This window comes from Lepus europaeus, chromosome 20 (genome assembly GCF_033115175.1).
Source record: "Lepus europaeus isolate LE1 chromosome 20, mLepTim1.pri, whole genome shotgun sequence".
Taxonomy (NCBI): Eukaryota; Metazoa; Chordata; class Mammalia; order Lagomorpha; family Leporidae; genus Lepus; species Lepus europaeus.
Window position 1 is genome coordinate 22,956,137 of NC_084846.1, and position 20,792 is coordinate 22,976,928.

Below are 20,792 nucleotides of genomic sequence, written 5' to 3' on the forward strand. Positions count from 1 at the left end.
TTCTGCAATAGTTCTGATTCTACATCAGTTCTGAGCCTATTCTACTGACCCAACTTGTAATATGTTTGAACTCATTGGTTTAAACAATCCATTCAAAACATATTGTCAATTTGAAAACCAGTATATTCACAGGGAAACCTAAAAGTGGTCCTTAATGTGATTTTATGATGGCCATTTCATTTTTTCTTAGTTTTGTGCTTCATAATGTTAATTTTTAAATTAATGACCTGCTTGTGAAAGCTATGCAGTGTGCCTTCAGAAAAATTCACAGATGCACATTCTCTATATAATTTTGCATACAATTTCAGGAGTTTTATATCCACTGGAGTTCTCCCACAGATCCTAGACTGAGACCATCTATTCCAAACAAATCCATCCCATTCCTGTGTCTTAAATAGCAATGATTTATATTGCTTGTCATCTCTCTTATTATGATTTATTTTATATCTGCACTCTAATTATCAAAGGGGAGGAATAAAGGAAAAGCTCAAGAGATTCATCATATTCAACCGAAACCTCTCTTCCCCTCTTTATCTTCAGGCTATTTTTTGTAGACTGGAGCCCCATTGTTCATCCTGTAGTGACATTGGCTACCAACCAGATGGAGGATGGTAGTCTAGGCCATTGTATAATTTCATCTACCTCTGGGCTGTTACGTAATTAAAATAATTTCAATCTGCTCTCTTGAGCATTTTTTCTACAGGCAATTGTAAAATTGTAGAAGCTGAGAAAGCAACTGAAGGAACAAAAATACAACTTTTTAAAAACTTTTCTATTGTGAAATAAATTACTCATTGTAGACCAGTTATTTATTTAATTTCACATTTTGAGTGTGGTTTCTTTTGTATTCACTACCAGGATAAAATGTTCATTGCTTTAAAAAGGTCATTTTCCAAGAGCTCTCCAAAGTAACTGGAGCTTAAACATTTCTAAAGTAGCCATTCTATCACCTACACTTTAGAAATGTATAGCACAACCAAATTATTAGTTTATTTTTCCCAGGAAGTCTTATCGCCGAGGATATCTCCAATGGAAGCAGAAGCTATTTGCATTCTCTGTGTCTAGGTAGTTAACTTTGGCCAACATTCTTCTCAGTTGAGGAACAATGCTGTTAAATGGGTTCAGCTTCCCAGTTGATCAGAGGTAGAATCAGGACAAAGCCCTAAGCCTCCCTCCAGAATCAGAGGTTTGTTAACTTCATGTCCACTCTCCCACTGGGCACACCTGTTAACAAAGGCTGGAGTAGAATCTACTTCCCCCTGCTTCTGCTGGAGATGCTTTGCCTGGAAGCTTTGTAACATTCAGCTACCCACAGCCTTGCCTTGTAGGCCATACTCTGGCTATGGATCCTCATGCTTTCAAAGAAAGGATTCTCTTAGAGAGGCAAAATATTACCCCTTCTTAGTTCCTTTTTTAAAAAGCATTTTGCTGCCATGAGAAATACTCTAGACAAAGACTCATGTTTGGAATGAGAAAAATCTGGGAGCAAGTGGCTTCATCTCCCTGGAAATGGTCCGTGGGGGCAGTACTTCATTTACCTTGAACCCTGTCTCTGTAACAAGGAAGTCACCCACTTGGCATTGCAAGGGACGTTGCTTGGGAAATACCACGTTCTGTTGCTGGTGAAACCAGCTTCTCCTGCACCATGCCCCACTCTTGCACAATGGAACACAGAGAGGCTACCCACGGCTATGGGGGAAGGGTGGAAGTTAAACATCCTTGCCTGTCTATCAAAGGCACCCTCTGTCCTACTGCATTTTTACTTAACACAAAAGGGCACTTTACCTTCCAATTCATGTGCATTGGTCTTCAATGATTTTTATCACAAGCAAAAATATCTGTACATTTATACAAATTGTACCTACATATACTTATATAAGTATGTGTGCAAATATAAAAGCATACTTACAAATTATCAATGCATTACATAGGTTGCAAAGAATGCACAAAAATAGTAATTAAGAAAATTGAAATAAAAGTGAATTAAATATTATTTGAAAATCAATTTTATTCTGAGCTAGTGGGGTAGCAGATTTTGTAATACGAGGATAAAATGTGTTATTTTAAAAGACCTTGTTAAGGTATGATTCACATAAACCAGACAGTTTACTTATTTCTATGTATAGTTGATTGGTTTTTAGTACAATCACAGAATTCTGCGATTATCAGAACAATCAGCTGTAGAACATTTCATCACCCCCCTAACACTCTTCACATTAGCCATGATTTCACCCTTCCTAAAACCCTAATCTACCCTTTCTCTCTACAAATTTGTCTATTCTACACATTTGTGATTTGTTGTATGATATGATCTCTTGTGACTGCCTTCTTTTGCTTCTCATATGTCAAGATTCAATCCAAGTTATACTTTGTTCTTTTTAAGGGCTGGATAATATTCTATTATATGAACACAACCACATTTTCTTTTATTGTACACTTAGGTTGATGTACACTTGGGTTCTATCTACTTTGAGCTACTATGAATGGTATTGCTATGAAAACTTACATGCAAGTTTTTGTATTGGAAGTTTCTTTTCTTCAGGTATATACGTATAGTTGAAATTGTTGGGTCATACAGTAATATTATGTTAAGCTTTTTGAGTAACCACAAGCTGATTTCCAAAGTGGCTGTACCATTTTACCTTCTCACAGCAATGTGTGAAAATTTCAGCTTCTCTATGTCCTCCTCAACACCTGCCATTATCTGCCTTATCTCTAGTTTGTGTGAGTTATATCTCATTCTAGTATTGATGGCTAATGCTGTTGAGAATCTTTGATGGCTAATGCTGTTGAGAATCTTTTCATGTCTGCATCTTTTTTTTAGAGAATTGTCTATTCAGAAAGTTCACCTGTTTTTAGATTTGATTGCCTTTGTCTTGATTATCAAGTTATAAGAATTCCTAATATATTCTGGCTATAAGTCTCTTATCAAATGCATGATTTGCAAATATTTTCTCTGACTTGTGGGTTATCTTTCACTTTCTAGATGATGTCCTATGAAGCATAAAAGTTTTAAATGTCAATGATGTGTAATTTATCTATTTTTAGTGTTTTCTGTGCCTTTGTTCTTATAACTCAGAAGGTTTACATCTATAGTTCTTCTAAAAGTTTTATGGTTTTTATCTTATATTTAGTTCTATGATCCCTTTGGAATTAATTTGGGGATATGTTATAAGGAAGGGGTTCAATTTTCTTCTTTTGCAGAAAAGCAGTGGTGGTTTCTCAGTTGTCCCAGTTCCATGTGTTGAAAAGTCTTTAATGGGAGAAAAGTGTTAAAAAATGCATTCCCCATTGTATTCTTTTGGTGTTTTTGTTGAAAACCAATTTATCATAACCATAAAACTTTATTTCTGTAATTTCAATTCAGTTTCATTGATCTACATGTCTCTCTTTATGCAAGAACCATACTCTTGATTACTGTAATTATGCAGTAAATTTTGAAATCATTCTTCCTTTCCTATCTTGGTATATTTCCATAGAGTTTCTGTCACATGACCTTCAAAGCAGGAACTGGGTATAAATGGTGGTGTCTCTCCATTTATCAAATATTAGTAAGTTTATTTGCTTTCTTCTATCGTTACCTAAAAATTAAATGAGTAGAACCTCATCTATTTTCTTCAACAACTCAGTATATTGGTGTGTACCTGTTGGTTTGTATTATTTTCTTAAGTTTCTATATTTTAAATTGGTGTTTTTCTCCTACTCCAAATCCTTATTTTAAGTTCCCAGTTTATATCTTTCTGCACTAATGTCTTATGTTGTATATCATTAATAGTTTCTTTACTGAGATGAAGCTAGTGGTAATCTTGAAATTCTGAAGGTAAAATATATTTAATTATACATGTCATGGTGTTCAGTTACATATCACTGAAATTATTCCACAATTGATACAAATTAATGAATACATTATGAATATATAGCCTTAAAGTGAAGGAGCATACTTCAACTTAAAAAAAGATATTTCCATAATTATTTTAATTTCTTTTCTCCATTTATACATTTTCTCCATTTATTACTTCACTCATTATTCCTTTTTGTATTTCAAAAATTTTTTCCCATAAAAAGTGTGGTTTTGTTTATGAAGCTATTTTAATTTTTATTTATTTATTTTCATTTGTATTCAAAAGGTAGAAAGACAGAGACAGGCGAACAGAGGGAGAACTTCTATTCAATGTCTCACTCCCCAAATGACCACAACAGCTGGAACTGGGCCAAAGTCAAGAGCCCAGAACTCTTCTAGATCTCCCACTCAGAGGCAGGGGTCCAAGTACTTGAGCTTCATCTGCTACTTTCCAGGATCCACAATAGCAGGAAGCACAGCTGGTACTCAAACATAGGCACTCCAATATGGGAGGCAGATGTCCCAAGTGGCATCTTAACTGCTGCCCAAACGCCCATCCCTCTAAAACTATTTTAAATGGAATGATAATTACTATAGTAACATTGATGTGTCAATCCTATTATAAGCATTAATTGCATTTTTAAATGTAAAAGTTTATTTCATATATATATTCAGATACAAAAAATAATGATAAAGATTACAATAAAGGACTTGTAACATCCAGCTTAAGAAATAAAACATGCAAATATAATTGAAGTTTCCTGGATATCTTGCTCTTCTTGCATACCTCTCTGGTTCCTACTGTTCTGAATTTGCTGCTTATTTTCCATGTATTTCTTTGTCTGTTTACTCATAAAATGTTATTTATTTTATTTCCATCTACTTCAAAGTAACACAGAGAGACAGAGAAAATCTCCACCCACTTCTTCACTCCCAATTTCCCCCAACAACCAGCACTGGGACAGACTGAAATCAGGACTCCAGAATTCCATTTGGGTCTCCCACAGGGGTGGCAGGGCCCAAGTATTTGGACCATCACCTCCTACCTCCCAGGATTTATTAGCAGGAATCTGGATTGTAAGTAGAAGAGGCAGGACTTAAATTGGCTGTGAAGTTTGGCATGTGGGCATCCTAAGGGACCACTTAACCAGCTATGCCATGATGCTTGCCCATTATTTATATTTTATTATATTTATTCATTTGCATATCTAATATATAATGTTAGTTTGCTTAATAAAAAATAGCTGTCACAGACGTAGTCTTTTGCTGTCATAGACGTATTCTTTTGCTTTACTGCGATTTACTGTCCATTTTCATTTTAACTAAATGACCGTGAATTATTCTTTTTTTAAAAAAAGACTTATTTGTTTATTTGAAATTCAGAATTAAAGAGAGAGAGAGAGACAGAGAGAAGTCTTCAATCCTCTGGTTCATTCTCCAAATAACCACAACAGCCCAAGCTGGGCCAGTGTGAATCCAGAAGCCAGGAGCTTCCTCTGGGTCTCCTACATGGGTGCGGAGACCTAAGCACATGGGCCATCTGCTGCTGCTTTCCCAGGCCATAGCAGAGAGCAGAATTGGGAGTGGAGCACTTGGGACTCGAACTGGTATCCATATGGGATCTCAAAGCTACACCATAGCAATGGCCCTGTGAATTATTTTTTAAAGTGGCTAAAATGATTTACTTTCCTATAAGCAATGTATGTTTTGTTCTCACTATCTTTTTTCAGTAATGTTTATAATTACCAGACTTATAAATTTCTGATCCATGTGATGAGAATAAAATGGTAGTTCAGGGTAATTTTAATTTGCATTTTTTTGATTACCAGTAAGGTTTGTCTCAGTTATATATTTGTTGGTTTATTAAAATATTTCATTATCTAGGAAATCTCCATTAATATTTGTCCATTTTTCTGTTCCACTTTATTTTTTGAAGTTATGTATTTTACATGTAATCCCTTTCAGGGTTTTTTATATAGGTTTTTATATAGGTAGGAATCCAGATTAGTTTTTTTCCCATAAATGACCATTTATGCCATTTAGTGACATGTTTTGTCTACCTGCTGACCTTTAGGTCAACTCTTATTTGTCCAATCCCCATGTGATCACGGGACAACACATGGGCTCTCCATTCTACTCCATTAATCTATCCTAGTGTTAATACTGTGTTAGCTTAGTTTAGCTTTTAGGAAGTATATATGTGTATTTAGGCCTATCAGAATTATTTCTTTATTTTAAAAATGATATTAGTTATCTCTGTCTTTGCTCTCCTGTCCAAAATTTAGGATCAGCTGAGTCTTTCCAGAAATTATAGATTAATCTGGGTCGAACCTTTATCTTTATGATACTGAGTTTTTCTATCGCTATTAAATTGGGATGTATCTTTCATATACTGAGATCTATGATCCTATATTTTTATAAAGTTTTTAAAAGACTTTTTAAATTTATTTGAAAGGCAGAGTTTATAGAGAAAGAGAGGCAGAGAGAGAGAGAGAGGGAGAGAGAGAGAGAGTTATCTTCCATCCACTGGCTCATTCCCTAAACATCCTGAATGGCCAGAGCTGGGCCAGAGCTAGGCCGGAGCTGGGCTGATCTGAAGCCAGAAGCCAGGAGCTCCCTTTGGTCTCCCATGTGGGTGCAGGGACCCAAGCACACGGGCCATCCTCTACTGCTTTCCCAGGCGAATTATCAGGGAGCTGGATTAGAAGTGGAGCATCCAGGTCTCAAACCGGCTCCCATACGGGATACAGGAATGCCAGGTGGAAGCTTTACCAGCTAGGTCACAACACCAGCCTCTTTTATAAAGTTTTAAAATGTTATCTATAAAAGTTTCGTGAGCTTTTTTTCCCTCTCTTTACTCACATTTTCTTTTTTAGTTTTTTTCCCAATAGTTCTGCCAATTTGTATATTTTCAAGATTTGAGTCTATGTTATAAGGCACCTACAAATTTTGAATTTGGGGATTATTTTATGGTCCCTTCTATGGCCCTTAGTATTTTTTTTTACCAAAGTCTATCTTATCTGTTTCATATGGCAGCACAAGAATATTGCTTCTCTTATTGTGTTAATATTTGCCTCATAGTTTTTTTTTTTCAGAAAACATTTTAATTTCATCTTGCTCTGCCAAACAATATAACTTTTTAACATTTTTAGTTCAACCTGACTGCCTCCATTTTTTTACCTGAGACATTGGGTAATTCCTCTCAAGTGTGCTTAGAGATATAAGGGGATTGGCTTCTAGTATCTTATTATCTGATTTATATTTGTTCAGCTTTTTCAGCACTTCATTTTTTCTCTACTTATTTTTATTTTCTTTTTCTTAGTAATTTTTGTCAACTTCTGAGTTATGCTCATTATTCCTATTTATTTAATAGCTATCCTTAAATTATTAACATGCATGTTTAGTTTCTCAAAGTCTAAAATTAACCAGTATTTCTACACCCATCCAGAATAATACAAAGACTTCAAGTATGTAAATTCCCACCAGCCCCTGGCATTTAAAAGATAACCTCTAGGGATATGTACAATTCTATTTTTTTCAAAAGCAAGACACTGAAAACCAAAAACAAAATTTAATTTATTCATAAAATCCGACAAGGAGAACATAGTCTTTAAGGAAATGGCTTTAGGTAGCCAGTTCACATAACTCTAATTACTGCCTAGAGTAACTGATTTTTGTTACTCGCTAAAGTAGCATGGTGTGCTTGTTTATAGCCCACATCTGGGAACAAATGGAACCATCCAGAACAAAGTAGAAACCTGGAAGCCATGAAATAGGTTCTTAGCAATAGCAACAGAAAGCAAAACTAAAGCAAAGAATTGAGCCAAGCATTTGGCCTAGAAGTAAAGATACTGGTTAACGTGCCCCACGTCCTACTCCAAAGCTCTGCTTAGGACTCTAGCTTCCTACTGATGTGCACCTTGGGAGCCAGCAGGTGATGGCTTAAGTAGTTGGATCCCTACCCCCAGCTTGAGAGATCTGGATTGAGTTCCCACTCCCTGTTTCCACCAGCACAGGCCCAGCTATTGCAGGTATTGGGAGTAAACCAGCTGATGGGAATTTGCTCTCTCCACCTCTCAAATCAACAAGTATAATTAAAAGCAAAAAAAAAAAAACATGGGGAGTAAGTGCACAGTGACTCCCGTTGTTGATTTAACAATTGGCACTCTTATTTACGGTGTCAGTAATCACCATAGGCTCTTGTCATGAGCTGCCAAGGCTATGGAAGCCTCTTGAGTTTGCCAACTCCGATCTTATTTAGACAAGGCCATAGTCGAAGTGGAAGTTCTCTCCTCCTTTCAGAAAAAGGTACCTCCTTCTTTGCTGGCCCATACTTTCCGCTGGGATCTCACTCACAGAGATCTTTCATTTAGGTAATTTTTTTTTTTTTTTTGTGCCACAGTGTCTTGGCTTTCCATGCCAGAAATACGGCATAACTAGTACTCAAACAGTACTTTATACTTTATGTTTCTGTGTGGGTGTAAACTGTTGAAATCTTTACTTAATATATACTAAATTGATCTTCTGTATATAAAGATAATTGAAAATGAATCTTGATGTGAATGGGATGGGAGATGGAGTGGGAGATGGGATGGTTGCAGGTGAGAGGGAGGTTATGGGGGTGGGGGGGAGCCAGTGTAATCCAAAAGCTGTACTTCGGAGATTTATATTTATTAAATAAAAGTTTTTAAAAAGTCACTGTTACTACAAAATCTAGAAACTTAAAATCTCCTTTACTCAGTGGCTAATCACGTGGTAAGATCCGTTAGCCAGCTACCTTGAAATAGTTATTTCATTCTAAGCAAGAACGTTGTGCTACCCCCTGCCCCGCCATCAGATAGGTGCCAGTGCCTACACCCCACAAACTAAAAAGGCAGAAGCCATGGTGGCATTGATGTCTACTGGCCAATATTGGAAATTTATAAAACAGGTGCCTAATAACGACTCTGTGAAAACAATTTAGCAGCTCTTGTCTGTGGGAGGTGACAGATGGTGTTCAGTCGCAGTGGTCTCAGACCTCTCTACATAAGGAAAAATCGTATCACACGCCATACCCTGGGAGAATTTCCCTGAATGACATGCTGGAGAAGTAACCAATCAAAACAAAGTCCCTAGCTAAGTCACTTGAGAAAAGAAAGACGAATGTGTACACAATAAATGGAGTCAATACAGTATATTTAAAAGATGCCTTAATTAGAAATACTTTTGGGGGAGGTGTGTTTATATTTCACTTAAGAGACATGACATATTTTCCAATAATACAAAATAAATGAAATGTTAATTTGGGTTTTCATATATTTTTAATAAAAATAGGTTCTGAACTGTTTGACATTTTAATTTTCTGACAATTTAAGAAAGGACCTTTCACACTTAGCTAAAAGTATGGGAAACAACCATGGGGCATCAGCTCTCATTAAAATTGCCAGCAGAAAAAAATGTTTTGTGAAACATTTTAATCAATTCCAGCTACAACATAAAAATATATCTCAGTTTTCATCCTAGGAAGGATGGTTTTTATTTTAATTTGTTTTTCAAAAAGTGTATTTATTTGAAAGGCAGGGAAACAGGTAGAACTCTCCCATCTGCCCATTCACTTTCAAGTGCCTGTGAGAGCCAGGGCTGGGCCAGGTCAAAGTTTCGGGAGCCAGGAACTCAATCCAGGTCTTCCAGGTGGGTGACAGGGACTCCGCTACTTGGGTCATCACCTGTTGCCTCCCAGACTGCACAAAGCAGGAAGCTGGAATTGAGAGCAGAGCCAAGAATTTCAATGTGGAATGCAGGTGTAAGAAGGATGGTTTTTATTGGTAAGGAAGGATACCTCCCTCTGATATAAAAGAGGCCAAACCTTTCATGATACCTAGATGAATAATATGCACCCTAATAATGTGTGGCTTACTGGTTGTTACAACTCTCGCCATATATTAGCATCCATACTTCATTTTTAAAAGCACACATTTCTTCCACTCGACTCTTTTTCAAAGGGAACACACTTTTTTTGTGTGTTTTATATTCCTCTTTTGGAAGAAGGCTCAAAAATATTTGACCCCTGTTTGCTTTTAAGTCTTATGTTTATGAATCTGTCCTTATGAAGTGTTTGAAAACTCGACTCTTTAGTTTAAATAACATTTGCCATCTTTCTTGAAAGTTTAATGTAGGTGGAAAACAGAAAACTTGGAAACACATAAAAGTATAACAAAATTTGAAACCGTAACTTTTCCCTCTATCTCTTGACTCCAAGCTAACTCATTTCAGGGTTTTGTCCTTTGGGGATTGATCTTTTTTTCTCCACTATTATTTGAGTTTTTTCATGTAATGATTGTCTATAACAGACTTTCTCGTTTTATCTTGTCTTCATTGTGAAATCATAAGGATGATTCTATGTCTTGTTTTTAACACTGCATGGGAATATACAGGTAAAGCTCAGATCCTCATGGAACTTCATACTAGGAATAAGGTGGTGCATATATTCTGGGAGTTGCCCCACAAGGTCAGGAGCCATACTTCATTAATTTTGCTGTCTGTACAACACAACACAGGGTCTGTTGCCTTCTGCTTGGGTAGCAGGTAATAGGTGCATGCTTATATGTAATGAATGAATAAGTACTATTGGATGAGTACTTGCTTTCCCCTCACCTACATGGCCGGATTCCTAATGGTAGACGCTAGATAAGGAGAATGTTGGTTGGGAGGTTGTAAAGTTTAATTTTAAGATATAACTTTTATATCATGCTTATGATTTAGCAAACTGTCATTCTGTTATCCTGTAGGGTTTCTATGAAACCCAAAGACAGGAAGAAATATGCAATTTTTAAAAAAGAAAGTGATGGTGTGATTTACATGGTACAACATTGAGCAATTTGTTAAGAAATAAAACATTGAGTGACCCCAGTCACCTAACACATGGCTACGTTATTGAAAAGAAAACCAGAACTTCTAACTTTTATATAGCTATTGTAGGGGCTGACACTGTGGCTCACTTGGTTAATCCTCCACCTGCAGCGCTGGCATCCCATATGGGCGCCGGGTTCTAGTCCCGGTTGCTCCTCTTCCAGTCCAGCTCTCTGCTGTGGCCTGGGAAGGCAGTGGAGGATGGCCCAAGTGCTTGGGCTCCTGTACCCGCATGGGAGACCAGGAAGAAGCACCTGGCTCCTGGCTTTGGATCGGCGCAGCGCCGACTGTGGTGGCCATTTGGGGGGTGAACCAACAGAAGGAAGACCTTTCTCTCTGTCTCTCCCTCTCACTGTCTATGACTCTGTCAATTAAAAAAAAAAAAGATAGCTATTGTATATTCTTAATTGCACAGCTAATTACTTTATGGAAAGCATTCTATGCTTCTAAACTATATTAAACTAAAGCAGAAAAGAAGTTAATGGATGAAGTATATTGAGTTTCTGCATCACAACATTTTCAATTATACAAGAAAAGATTCTCAGACACACGCATATGCACAAACCAACACACATAAAACGTACCTGGAGCTTCCTTTCACTCTTCCACTTCCTAATTCCAATTTATCCTTTGTGTTTCAAACTATCACTTTCTTAGCTTGAAATTCCCTGATTTCATCTCATGAAATAGTTATTGCATGCAATAATTTTCTAATACATGAAAGACAACAGGGCAGGTGTTGTGAAACAGCAGTAGAGATGCCACTTGGGACACCAGTGTCCCATGTGGGACTGCCTCATCCAAGTCCCAGCACTTTCCCTTCCAGCCCAACTTCCTGCTGAAGTGCACCCTGGGAGGCAGCCTGGAATGCCTCCAATGCTTTTTGGTCCCTGTCACCCACTTGGGAGACCCATCTGGAGTTCGGATCTCCTGGCTTTGATCTGACCCATCCCCAGCTGTTGTACACATTTGGAGTGAGAACCAGTGGATGGAAGATCTTATCTCTTTCTTTGCCTTTCAAATGAAGTGAAAATAAATTTTTATAAAATTTAAAATACTTAGGCAGGGAAAAGGAGGGAGGCAAGGATGTGAGATAAGAATAAGAAAGAAGAGGGAGCCACGTTTAATGTGGGTGCTTGTAAAGGCTGTCCGTAAAGCTTGAAGTGCACTTCAGAGCATGTGTGCAAGTGCTGTATGTGGGGCGGTGAGGGCACACCCAGGGGGTGACAGACCCAGGAAGGACAGGGCTGGCCTCATCATTTCTATTCGACAGAGTAGAAGCTGTTCCTGGAACCCATGATGCATTTAGGGACTCACACAATTGTTAAGTTTTAATTTCTTAATCGGAAGAGAAAATAAATATAGTCACAAATAATATCTAATGATGAACCCAATACATGACAATGTGGGCCTAAAATGTAATTTTAATGTTTCTTTTCAGGAAGGGACCCACAAAGGTAAACATCATCATGGACCACTGGAGTTTTTATCTGTTGTGCAGTGGGTAGGATTTTCAGATGAATCTAAAAAAATCACTAGATGACTTGAAGCCAAAAATGGAGATCGATTTTATTTCAGAAAAAAAACCCGGTTGACAGGCTGAGGCGGTTCTTCTATCATTGTTTGATATTCAGAGCCTTTTTTTATCTACTTTTTGCTTATAGCAGGGTTTTAGGAAGAGAAATCTTGCAGGAACTAATAGGACAAGTTGGAATTAGCAGTACAGAGCTGAGTCAGGAGACTTTTGCATTGGTTTAGATGAGGGTTAAAGAGACTACAGAAGGCTGGTGCCACGGCTCACTAGGCTATCCTCTGCCTGCAGCGCTGGCACACCAGGTTCTAGTCCCAGTTGGGGCGCCGGATTCTGTCCTGGTTGCTCCTCTTCCAGGCCGGCTCTCTGCTGTGGCCCGGGAGTGCAGTGGAGGATGGCCCAAGTGCTTGGGCCCTGCACCCGCATGGGAGACCAGGAGGAAGCACCTGGCTCCTGCCTTCGGATCAGCACAGCGTGCCGGCTGCATTTGGGGGGTGAACCAATGGAAAAGGATGACCTTTCTCTCTCTCTCTCTCTCTCTCTCTCTCACTGTCTAATTCTGCCTGTCCAAAAAAAAAAAAAAAACTACAGAAGAGATGGATGGAAATTAGAAGCAATTATGTAAATATTTATTCATACATTTTAAATCACATGCAGAAATGCTTCCTTTTCCTGCTGGAAGACCTCCCTAAGTAGTCATCGCATACTGCCTTCTTATAATCATTGTAAGCTCCATGAGAGGAGGGGCTATGCCTGTCTTACTGCTGTATCCTCAGGGCATTGAACATGGAAACACTCAAGCAAACAGGAGAGGCGGTGGATTCATGTAGAAGTGTTAAAATCATTTCAACTAGAACCACATCCTAATCAAGACATCCTGGTTCTTAGGTCACATGCCCAAAAACTGAGTGTGTGATAAATGCCTTTCAATTCATGGATGGTTTGATTATTCGGCAGGGCAAAATATTTCAAATTTAGTTTTAAGTGATTTTTACTTTTTTAAAAAAAATGGACAAATCTCTGCCTACAATCTATAACTAAGCTGATATTCATAAGCTTGTATACTTATATGTAGCATTAACTTATATCATACAAAGAAAGCTACTACAGCATGAAGGCACATAATATACGTTGAGTACAGTTCTGCTGGATTTAGATATGTTAGCTTTCTCACTAAGGGAGTAACCTGTACATTGAGGGTGTGCCAGGCCTTAAGCTGGAAACACAGGAAGAGTGTGACATACAACGTCATATTTTGGGTACAAGGAGAGCAGGTAATCTAACAGGAAGTTAGACTTCCCTAAGGGGCAGTGCTGTTTGCATTAAGCATTGTAAGAGTAAATGCTAGCACAATAGATCAACACAGAGGAGTATGGTAATTTTTTAAATTATAGGAGGTAGGCATATACTTAAATGACTGTGTTAACTACTGGGAGCATCTCTTTCTTTATCCATGATATGTGACAAAAATAATTTGTGACACTGTTCAGCTATTCCACACACGTACTGTGTAAGATAAAAGGATGCTTTTGTGCAAAAATGTATTTAAAAGATGTTTATTTTGGTGCCAAAAATTTTTGAAATACTGCTTTGGTTTTTCATACTGTGTATTTCCAGGAAACTGCTAAAGATCTCTCAACACATAAAATCGGGATAAAAGTTATGAATTCCTTGAGGTTGAAGAGAGGAAATATTCACCATGTAGTTTTGATGATCAAATTAATCGCCTATGTCTTAGAAATTGCCTTTTTGGAGAGAGAGTAATAGATATACTAAGGGAATCTTCCAGAAGTTTTCAAATTCTGATTCTTTGATTCAACAATTTGAGAACTATGAAGGATAATAATGTTAAATCACCAAGAAGATATTTAATACTCTATAAACGATATAATTCTATAATATTGAGAATCCATCCTACAAACTGAAATATTTATTATTCTTTCCCATTATATGAAAACTGTCAACATAGAACCATTTAATTGACGCCATTTGGAGCCACCCCTCCTTTCATTGGCAATGTCACGGACATAAATTCCAGTTAGAATTTTGAGAATTGAGCCTCGTTGGCAGTTTGAAAGCAATTGGCTTGTTTTCCTGCGTTGTCTGGCGACACTTTGGGGGCTGTTTTCAGAACCTTGGTATCAAGGTAGGAAGTGAGTCTAAGTCGATGTTACTCACAGGGTTAAAGGTCTGTTTCTTTCAATCAGTTCGAACTGACAGGCTTCCTGCCATCACCTCGTCCTGAGCCGGGCAGACAGGCCCTGGCCGTCAGTGTGAAAACATCTGTTGAATGGATTTATTGACTGGATCTTGTTTTTTCTCTCTCTTTCTCTATTTTTTTTTCTCTTTCTCCTTCACACCGTTTATTATGTCTCTGACCTGATGAACTTAATTTGTTGACATGTCGCTCTCAGTGTCTCCCTCCATCCAGGTCTCATGTTTCTTTCTACTGTGCTCTTTTCTTGGCAACAGCCCTTCCTGGAGCCCCAGCACACACGTGCGCGCTCGATGCACCAAGCTCAGCTGGCTGTGGTTGGCACGGATGGATTAGACAAACATCGTCTTGTCTCCAGGGCACATTCCTCCCCTGCTGCCTCCGTTCTACCTCACCCAGCCATGGACCGGCCCCTCCAGCCTGGCCCTGCAACTGGTAGGAATCCCTAAAGACTCTCTAATAGGCAGACGAAATGCACCGTTCTTGTAGGATTAACCGATTTAAATGCTCTGGATGACTGTGATAGCAGAGTGCTCCATTTTCACCCAACTCAGCCCAAGTTTTATGAGGTTCTATTGGCCATAAGACAAACAGCGCATCTGATAAATCTTAGGCTTAGTATTAATAGCCTCATAAATTGTTATCATCCAAGGGCCTGGAAAATACATCAACAGGTGCATGGGTCCCAATTGGAAATTAAAAAAATCCCCACAACATTCTTTAAACAGTGTTCCTCAGTCTGTGGCCTTCTAGGAGCCTGGCCACTAGGAAATTTACGGTGCTTGGCTTCCTCATTTGACTCTCAAGCCTGCCTCTTACCCAGTTTGTTTTCTTATTATTTCATTGTTGTCTTCTGACTTCCTATGCAAATGACTCATGAAAGTCTATAGTACCAAGGCTAACTTTGATTCTTCAAAAAGGTCGTGGAAATGTGTATGATGAAAATACAGTGCATAGATTTCAAGAAATCCTAGACCTATCTTAATCCCATTCTTTCATGAACTTTATGAAGTACCCATGTCTTGTAGTGTCATTTCCATTTACCGTGAGACCTCTGGGTGGGCTTCTTGATCGACCTCTTCCTTGGTCCACAGCTGTCTTTGATATTTCAGAACCTGCCAGATAATTCTAAGGCCAGAGGAAGCTCAAGGCAGGAACACATGCCAAAAAAGAGGCACGCCATTCCCTCTGCAAGGGAGCAAAGGAGCTGTGCTATACACACATGTGTGGGTAATCATTCCTGTTTGCCTACTGCACCCTCTTCTAGTTCTCAAATGTCGTTGATGAAATGTATTAAGATATTGTAGCCCTGAGAGTATTAGAACTTGCATGCAACATGGGGAGAATTCATCTGTACCTTCTCCAAAGGCTCTCACTGGTTATCTGATTGATTTTTGAATCAATTTTCAGGATTCAGAGAGCATGCTTTTGTGGCTTCTGTGACCTCATGCAAACTTTTGTGTTTGGAAAAGTTAAAATACCTTTGTGGAAATCATGTTCCCATGCCCTGAGATCATTTTTTTACATTAAAGTCAACGCATGCAACAGCCAAGTTCTTCAAATCTGATAGGCATCTCTAAGAAATACCCATAGGAGCTACTTTTTTTTTTTTTTTTTTTTTTTTTGGACAGGCAGAGTGGATAGTGAGAGAGAGAGACAGAGAGAAAGGTCTTCATTTTTGCTGTTGGTTCACCCTCCAATGGCCGCTGCGGCCGGCGCATCTCGCTGATTCGAAGCCAGGAGCCAGGTGCGGATGCAGGGCCCAAGGACTTGGGCCATCCTCCACTGCCTTCCCGGGCCATAGCAGAGAGCTGGCCTGGAAGAGGAGCAACCGGGATAGAAGCCGGCGCCCTGACCGGGACTAGAACCTGGTGTGCCGGCGCGCAAGGCGGAGGATTAGCCTGTTAAGCCATGGCGCTGGCCAGGAGCTACTTTTTTTTTTAAAAGGCACTGTTCTACAGGACAATATTCCACCCCAGAGGAGAGCCTAGGTGGACTGCTTTCCTTGTATTAGCCCCTGCCTCTGATCCCTTTACTTCCTGGAGCCAAGCAAATCTGCCTTGTCAACCCAGCCCTGCTGCTGGGCATTAGTGGAAGCCTTTTGTCATGCCCAGGGCTACCTCTCTGTACTCAGACTTTTACACAGAACCAGATCCCTAAAAGGAGGCCTACTTTTTGTGTGGAGGAAGAGCAACTGAGCAACTGCCTTTAAGAATTTTGTTGCTCTCTCTCTCATTTTTTTTTTTTGAAACTGTTTTATGCAGCCTTAACATTTCAGAGAAAGTAGCAGCCATCCAATTGTAATGCCTGTTTTCTTTCACTAAAAACATCATTCATGATTAAAAAGTGAGCTTAATTATAAAGTTTCACATTGCTGCTACCATATGGGCTGCGGTCTATTAGAATCCTACAGAAGACAGAATATCTTCCCTTGATTAAGGGGGTGGCCTGTTCCTGATGTTGGTTTCCTCTACTTTTGATGCCTTCCTTCCGTCTGAAGGATGCAAGGTCTCCAAACATTAGAGAGAGTCTGAAAGTTTGATAAAACAGTGTCACCAAACAGACAGGATTTGTAGGACCTAGGAAAATCCAGATGAAATGGGGGACCATGAAACTAAATGATGGAGTCTCGATGCAATCTTAACCTGATCATTCAACCTAAAGACTAGGTCAACTCAGATAATTATGTCTGCATCAAGGTATTTATCATAGTGTGTATTCCAAAAGCAAATAGGACACTGGTCTTTGAGTCTTTTCATATTTAATGGATTGTCCAAATGGGAGATTATATTTTTAAAAACATAGGGTTTTGTTAGGCATTGAATAAACTTTGGTAAAAATCAACAAATACTAATTGGATAGTTAGCACTAATTTACTAGTTCAAATTTGAACACACTGAATATGACTTGCTTTCTAATTATAGTAGTAATGCTAAAGAATGACTAAGCAATTTATGTTTTTTATGAGATTATTTCAAAAATGTTATGGAAAATATAATTTCAAATAAGTTTACTTTGCTACCAAAAAGTTTGAAATCCATGCAGTTTTTTCATAATGTACATTTCCAATAACTTTTTGAATATTTTTCATATAGCTGAGTAACTTGCTTATTGTCTTACTTGTATGTAAAACTACTGCATCTTCACACTTAAAGGGAAAAGGCAGAGTATTTTTTAAATCATGCAAAGTATGTAATTTATACTAACGATGTTCTACTGACATTGGGATACAGCATGTATTTGATTGGTGACTTTCATTTTGTGCTCTTCCAAATCCATAGGAAATGAAATGTGCCGTCTTCCCTTACTCCTCCACATATTGCACTGGCTTTGATCCAAGCTTAAATTCTCCCTATAACCTACACACTCTTCTAACCCACATGTTCTCAAAATTCATTTCAATGTTTCTAATAACCTTGATTTCAGACTTCCATTTCTAGTAAGCTTGATAATAATATGTTTGTAAGCATCAAACTCCTTTCTTTTGAATTTAATATCTATTTGCTGTAGGTGTGTTTTAAAAAGTCACTTAGCTAGTCTTTGAGAATATTTGCATTTTTTTCCCAAAAGAAAGTGATTCAAATGCTCCATGGTTGTTCCACTAAAAAGAATGGAAGAAGAAACACATACATTATAAGGGATAGGCTCTTTGCTTAAATCCATTCTGTAAGAGCTCTGCTGTTTGGTGCAATGAAAAACATCTAAAAGTAAACTCATGTAATTTTCAAGGCACACCATTCAAATCTTCACCTTCCTTTGTAAAGAGCAAAACAGTGTTCCCAGGGGGGATTGTTCTCTGAGTTCAGTCTGTTGGTAAAAGTCTCCAGTGCATCTCCTGTGAGGATATGAATGGGCCCAAAACAGAGACCAGGGCGCGGCCAGTTCTAGGTACCCCACTGAGAACCTGGATGAGACTCTAGGTCAGATAAATGACAGCCCAGATTCCTGCTGCTGCTTTGTGGTCATGAGACTGCTTTGGGGAGTCTGGCTGCCATGTAGTCAAGTGGATTTTGTGTTACGTTGGAATGTGGGTAAAATATTCGATTTAAAAGGCGCTGTTTGGTTCTATTTAAAGTTCAAGAATGGTGTTTATGTGCTTCTGACCATCAAGAAAAGTGCAATGTGTTTATTTTTTCCACCAATCATCTCTTCTACTCAGCTCTTCTTGACAGAGAAGAGGCTTGGCCATAGCCCACAAGAAAACATCCAATTGGTGATACAATTCTTCTAGTTTATACCACATGGTATTCATTGAAATAAAAAATGTTATTGGCAGGAAATTTGATTGGCTTTATCTTCCCCATCACCAATCATAATTTATGGTCTTTTCCTAAGACTGTGTTACCTTACATAATCTGTGTGAATAAATTAGGTCCCTGTAACAATATCATTTTAGTGAAATCTAATGTGCAATAGAGTCGTGGTGCTGAAACTAAACCAACACTTATGAAAGTCATTAATATAAATTCAATGAGAAGAATTTTTAAATTTATGTGTTCTGAGTGGTAGGTTCATCATGATGGAAAGTGAAACACGCTTGAATATTTCAGTGTGGGAACAACATTGATCCTTTAAAAAAAATGAAAGATGTATTCCCAAGTCAGGGCTAACTCCAGCTAATCCAGGTTTTTCAAATTTCAATTTTGTATTTATTTCCTTCAGGAAGTCTTCTTTGGCCAACTGAATCCAAATTAAATTTATTATGGTCCTTGTAGCAGAGTAGATCTTTTCTGTCAGAAAATCATGATTATTTGTTTATTTGGGAGATTGTGTTCCAATGAATTGTCTATGACGGAAGAGACTGATTTCTACACTATAACCCTATCCTTTAGGTCCATGGCTATTATATATGCAAGGTGCTCAGTATGTTTATTTATGGTGTACTAAACATATGAATCAGCAATCTAATGAATGAGAGTAAGTAAGAAGAATTGTGTAGAAGTATACAAAAAAGGTCATTGATATATTATGTGAACTTTGGGTAATGTTTTTGTCAATTATAAAAACTGATACATATGCATTCATGGTGATTTGAAAAATGTAGAAAACTATAAAAGATTTTTTTATCACTCATTTTTTTTTACCACTCAGAGGTTAGTACAATTAAAATGCAGTTATAGTTTTCAGTGCTTTGTCCTCCTCTTTTGGGCCTCTGACAGAATAAACTTGTATATGTATTTGTGGACAACTGTACATATCTATTAATATGTTTGTGCCTGTGTATTTGTATGTGTGTATATTTATGGTGTGTACATGTATTTGTGTATGTGTGTATACTATATGTATGTAAGTATGTGTGCTTGTGCACATATGTGGATATGTTTGTGTGTGTGTATGTATGTGTGTGTATGTGTTTGGGGTTGTAAAAGATCTTCCAGAATAACTTCTGTTACTACTTACATTGAATGGAGACACTAATGTCCTTTTTGTAGTCATTATGTAAGTTACTGTCCTCAAGTATATGAGAGACTTACAAAAAGTTCATGGAAATGTGTATTAGGAAAAAACTATCCATGGATTTCAAGTATTTTTGCACAAAAATAAACTTATCTTTTAATTCCACTTTCCCATGAGCTTTTTGAAGTTTCCTTATATACTGGTTTGTCTTACCTACTTGAAATGTTCAGTTCTCACTGAAGATGATAAAATTAGCTATCTTGTTTATGTGGGGGATTAACTCAATCGCATATACTATGTTTTTATAAAATATTAGTATAAAATATGTATAAATATATTTTTAAAGTACATATTCATATTTGATGTGTATGTGTTATATAGACCTATATGTGGGCAACTTCATTTCATTCTTGAGAATACAATTCTATTGCCTTTACTCATTCTTAGACACAGATTTATTGTGACACAATTTTTTTTTGTCTGATAAATTCAGGAAATGTGGTCAAATGCTTCAGGGGTTTAGCACCGAGGGGTAGAAGTCTGAGGCCAACCTCGTTTGTGTTTCTTTTTGTGTAGTGCAGCCAATTTTTTGGTTCTGGAGACCCATGTTCTGCTTTCTTTATCTTGTTAGTTTGAAAAAGAGATCCTCTTTATGGTGCACAGTTTTAGTTACTTACTCATAAGCATGTCTCCCTATTTACAGGACATTTCTTTAATTATTCCCATTACTTGGTTGGTCTAATTTATGCGTGAGGGCCATCACAAGCTTTGGTTGAATATTCTTTCACTGACCTGCGTAGGTTCATCTCCTTGTGTGTATCCTGGTCCTTTCCCTTGTATTCCAGTTGTTTCTCAAGCTTGTATCCATTAGCATTAATCTGGATCTATGAAATGTAAATTCCCTTCATTACTGCTTCTAG

At 37.8% G+C, this 20,792-nt stretch overlaps 1 protein-coding gene across 1 annotated transcript in view; it reads left to right on the top strand.

Moving 5' to 3' along the window:
* HDAC9 (histone deacetylase 9) overlaps window positions 1–20,792 on the top strand; it is a 528,728-nt gene that overhangs the window by 245,989 nt on the left and 261,947 nt on the right. The window contains exon 14 of the mRNA XM_062178443.1: window positions 14,733–14,910. Coding sequence (XP_062034427.1) covers window positions 14,733–14,910 — 178 coding nt within the window. The remainder of the gene's footprint in view (window positions 1–14,732; window positions 14,911–20,792) is intronic.